This window comes from Cydia splendana, chromosome 4, assembly GCF_910591565.1.
Source record: "Cydia splendana chromosome 4, ilCydSple1.2, whole genome shotgun sequence".
Lineage (NCBI taxonomy): Eukaryota > Metazoa > Arthropoda > Insecta > Lepidoptera > Tortricidae > Cydia > Cydia splendana.
The window spans coordinates 13485047-13488430 of record NC_085963.1 but is presented as its reverse complement, the minus strand read 5'-3'; the positions used below and the strand labels follow the sequence as shown (position 1 = coordinate 13488430).

General features: G+C 38.0%; 1 protein-coding gene across 1 annotated transcript; it reads left to right on the top strand.

Annotated features, from left to right (window-relative positions):
- The first annotated feature begins 759 nt into the window (after positions 1–759).
- Positions 760–2583, top strand: LOC134789508 (survival of motor neuron-related-splicing factor 30). Its single transcript, XM_063760087.1, has 4 exons — positions 760–919; positions 1017–1276; positions 1581–1727; positions 2218–2583. Exons 1-4 carry the CDS (start codon positions 878–880, stop codon positions 2486–2488), a joined length of 720 nt encoding a protein of 239 aa, XP_063616157.1. The 5' UTR covers positions 760–877; the 3' UTR covers positions 2489–2583.
- Positions 2584–3384: the final 801 nt, after the last annotated feature.

Sequence of the window (3384 nt, the reverse complement as noted above, 5' to 3'; positions counted from 1 at the left end):
ATTATACATTAAGTACCGAATGCAAACCGAATTATTTCAGATTCTCTGATAGCCGGTTTAGACTCTCGTCTCGCGGCTCAGCTCGAGGTGCGTCTCGTGGCTCGCCTCGAGTGGCCTTGAGCGCATGAGCCCGTCGAGCTAATGATTACACTCTCGCCTCGTGACTCGGCTCGAGGCTCGTCTCATGGCTCGTAAGCTCGTCGAGCTAATATATTTTAAACACTAACGGCACGGCATAAGGTTTATAATCGAATGACAAGTCGAACGCGAGTGTGAACGCAAGCGCGCGTCCCCTTTGACTCGTACCCAAAAAACCGCTCCTCCACGCGAGCCAGGCGAGCGCGAGCCGAGCCGCGAGACGAGTCACGACACTCGCGTCTCGTGGCGCGGCTCGCGGCTCGTCTCGTGGCTCGCGCGAGAGTCTAAACCGACTATAATAAACCGGCTATGATCTTAGAGAATATAACCAAACGGAGTGGTCATTAACAGGCGTTCCCCTCTGTCTAAAATGGGCGGCCAATGGTCAACCACATGTATGGACTGACGTTTATCTGACATGACGTACCTATACATTTGATGTGCCCCTCCCCCGCAAAAAACGGCAGACTATTTTGTACCGAAAATTATAGACATGGCGTCTCCGTTGGTTATATCCTCTAAGGCTATGATATATCAATTTACGATTTTCTTGGCTATATAAATAATCGATTCGATTCATCGAATCGTCGTGTACATCACTATCACAGATATGGACGCATCAAAAAATAATGTGTAAATTATGTTATTCAACTATTAATTAGTTTTTATTGTATTGTAGCCTCTACATGGTGTAAATTTATTCGTTAATAGTAAATTAAATATTAATCTATCCATCAGGATGGCTGAAGACTTAAGAAACTATAATTTACAATTACAGCAGGTATGTCAGGAGCAAATGTATTACAATATTTAAGAGTGTACCTACCTGATAAAGGGCATAATGAAATATTAAATTATCTCGAAATAACCAATTTCAGGTTGAAGCGGCACTGTTAACTGATCCTCAAAATGAGGAGCTCCTGAAATTGAAAGGCGATTTGGAAGAAGTAATTGAGTTGACCCAAGATCTTATAAAAACACAGGAAGGTGAATCTAAAGCATCGAATATTCACGGTTCTAGTAATGATGATGATGTTACAGCGTCGCTGTTGGCGGCCGAGGAGGAGACGGAGCAACACGCTCCTGCTCAGTGGCATGTTGGAGACAAATGCCTTGCCAAGTACAAAACTGATGGAACGTAAGTGCTAGAACATGGTTTAGCAATATTGGCATTGTGAATTTGGTTAATGTCAAGTTACATTATTCATAATCACATCCCTTATTATTTTTATTTTATTATTGCTTGCTCTTGTTTGCCTTCCACTAATTATAGAGTTTACATATCAGTAAACATCTATGTAAGTACTTGAATGTCTACAGTCAAGTGAGGTTTGGACCATGGTTGGGAGACTTTGTTCTATAATTGAGTTGTTTTACAGTACCTATATATAGATATTGTATATCACCAGTGAAACATTAAAAATTTGTTATTTCTGTTCTAGGTTATATGAAGCAACTATTGAAGAAATAACAGCAGACAGCTTAAAAGTAAAATTTGACGGTTATACTTCATTAGAAACAGTTTCTGTGTATGATGTTAAGCCAGTGGGCTCAGGACTGAAAAGAAGATTAAGTTCAGATGAAAGCAAGTTAGTATTAATGTTGACTATTTTACTTATCAAATAGAAATAAACATTATCAAAATTACACAACGGGACTTAATCGCGTATTTAAGTTTTAAGATTTACCTCCGACGTTTCGAGGACGGCGTTGTCCCAGTGGTCTCGGAGAAGACAACGCCACGGCACAGCACGGCACGGGGACAACGCCATCCTCGAAACATCGGAGGTAAATCTTAAAACTTAAATACGCGATTAAGTCCCGTTGTGTAGTTTTGATAATGTTTAATAATCGTGAAAGTTTAAATCAGAGAAGCAAACATCTTTCTGCACCAGGTCACCTTTCCAAAAGAAATTAATAAATAAATATCATGTACAGATACATAATTATGAGTGGCATTAAAATTATAATGTTATAAAGTTGTCCACCTTCTAAATATTGCTCATTGCTTTACACCAGCCCCTCTCATTGTGACAATCTTAAGTTTAGTAATTGTATCATTGTTTTCTCATTTTGCAGGCATGGAAAAGGCTACAATAGAGAATATTTAAAAAAGAAAAAGCAGAAAAAACAACAAAGATTTAAACAAATTGAGGAAGAAAGAGAGAGTGAAAAAAATAAATGGCTATCATTTCATACTAAGGCATCCAAAAAGCCTGGAGTTCGAAATAAAAGCATTTTTGCATCTCCTGACAATTTGACTGGTAGAGTTGGTATTGGTACTTGTGGTATCTCTGGCCAGCCTATGACTAACTACACGCCTGGTGAAAAATGGAAGAAAGGGGGATAGTATAGGTACAATTGTTCATTTCCTATCTAGTGTTATTTTATCAAATAAGTTAGTAATTGTCTCCTGACCTGATTTATAATAAAAAATTTCAATACTGTATCTTAGTTTTTACTTGACTATCCTAAATATCTGCATAGTTGCATACATTGTAGTGTTGCAGCATCTAAAGTATTGTAATCTGATTGTAATGAATTTGTAAAACTAGTTTATTCCTTTGAATACCAGAGTTTGTTTCAGTGCCGCTTCTGGTGTTCTCTTAAATATATAAATAAGTTCATTAGGTACCTAAGGCTTGTGTTAATTGTGGGCACTAGACGACAATATCGTATATATCATATTATATATAAAGATATAGTTATATATATATATATAGATACTTATACACTGCGTTTTTTTTTATTTCCGTTTATTTCAAGGGTGCATTCCTGAGCTTAAATCTTTCTCAAAGACACCGATATTCTAATTAACTCCATTTCGGAGATAATCAATAATTATTTTTTTTCCTTTAAGGCCTCTACAAGCGTGTACACTTGCCTTAGGGCCGGTTTACATATTGATTAGTGTTTAGAATGAGTTCATACATTTGCTACTAAATTAAGTACAATCTCGGTCGATCGATTTTCGAAATGACATTGACATGTCACAGATTTCAATTGTTTGGTTGCTTCGAGCAACACCGGCTTCCGACACATCGGAAGGGAGGGGCCCAAGCGATATCTCACCGTACAAATCTTTCTGCCATTTTTCGCGGGGGGAAAGGTGCACACAGTCGCACTTCTCACACACTTAAATACAAAATCCAATCTGTAATGACGACACAAATACATAGAAAATGACACACGTCAAAGACAAATCTTGCAAACCTCGATCTCTTTTTGTGTACGGACGAGGGACAA

Coding starts and splice junctions, on each gene's coding strand:
- LOC134789508 (XM_063760087.1), top strand. CDS start 878: ATGGCTGAAGACTTAAGAAACTATAATTTACAATTACAGCAG. Junction 920..1,016: donor ATAATTTACAATTACAGCAG/GTATGTCAGGAG, acceptor AACCAATTTCAG/GTTGAAGCGGCACTGTTAAC. Junction 1,728..2,217: donor TTAAGTTCAGATGAAAGCAA/GTTAGTATTAAT, acceptor CTCATTTTGCAG/GCATGGAAAAGGCTACAATA.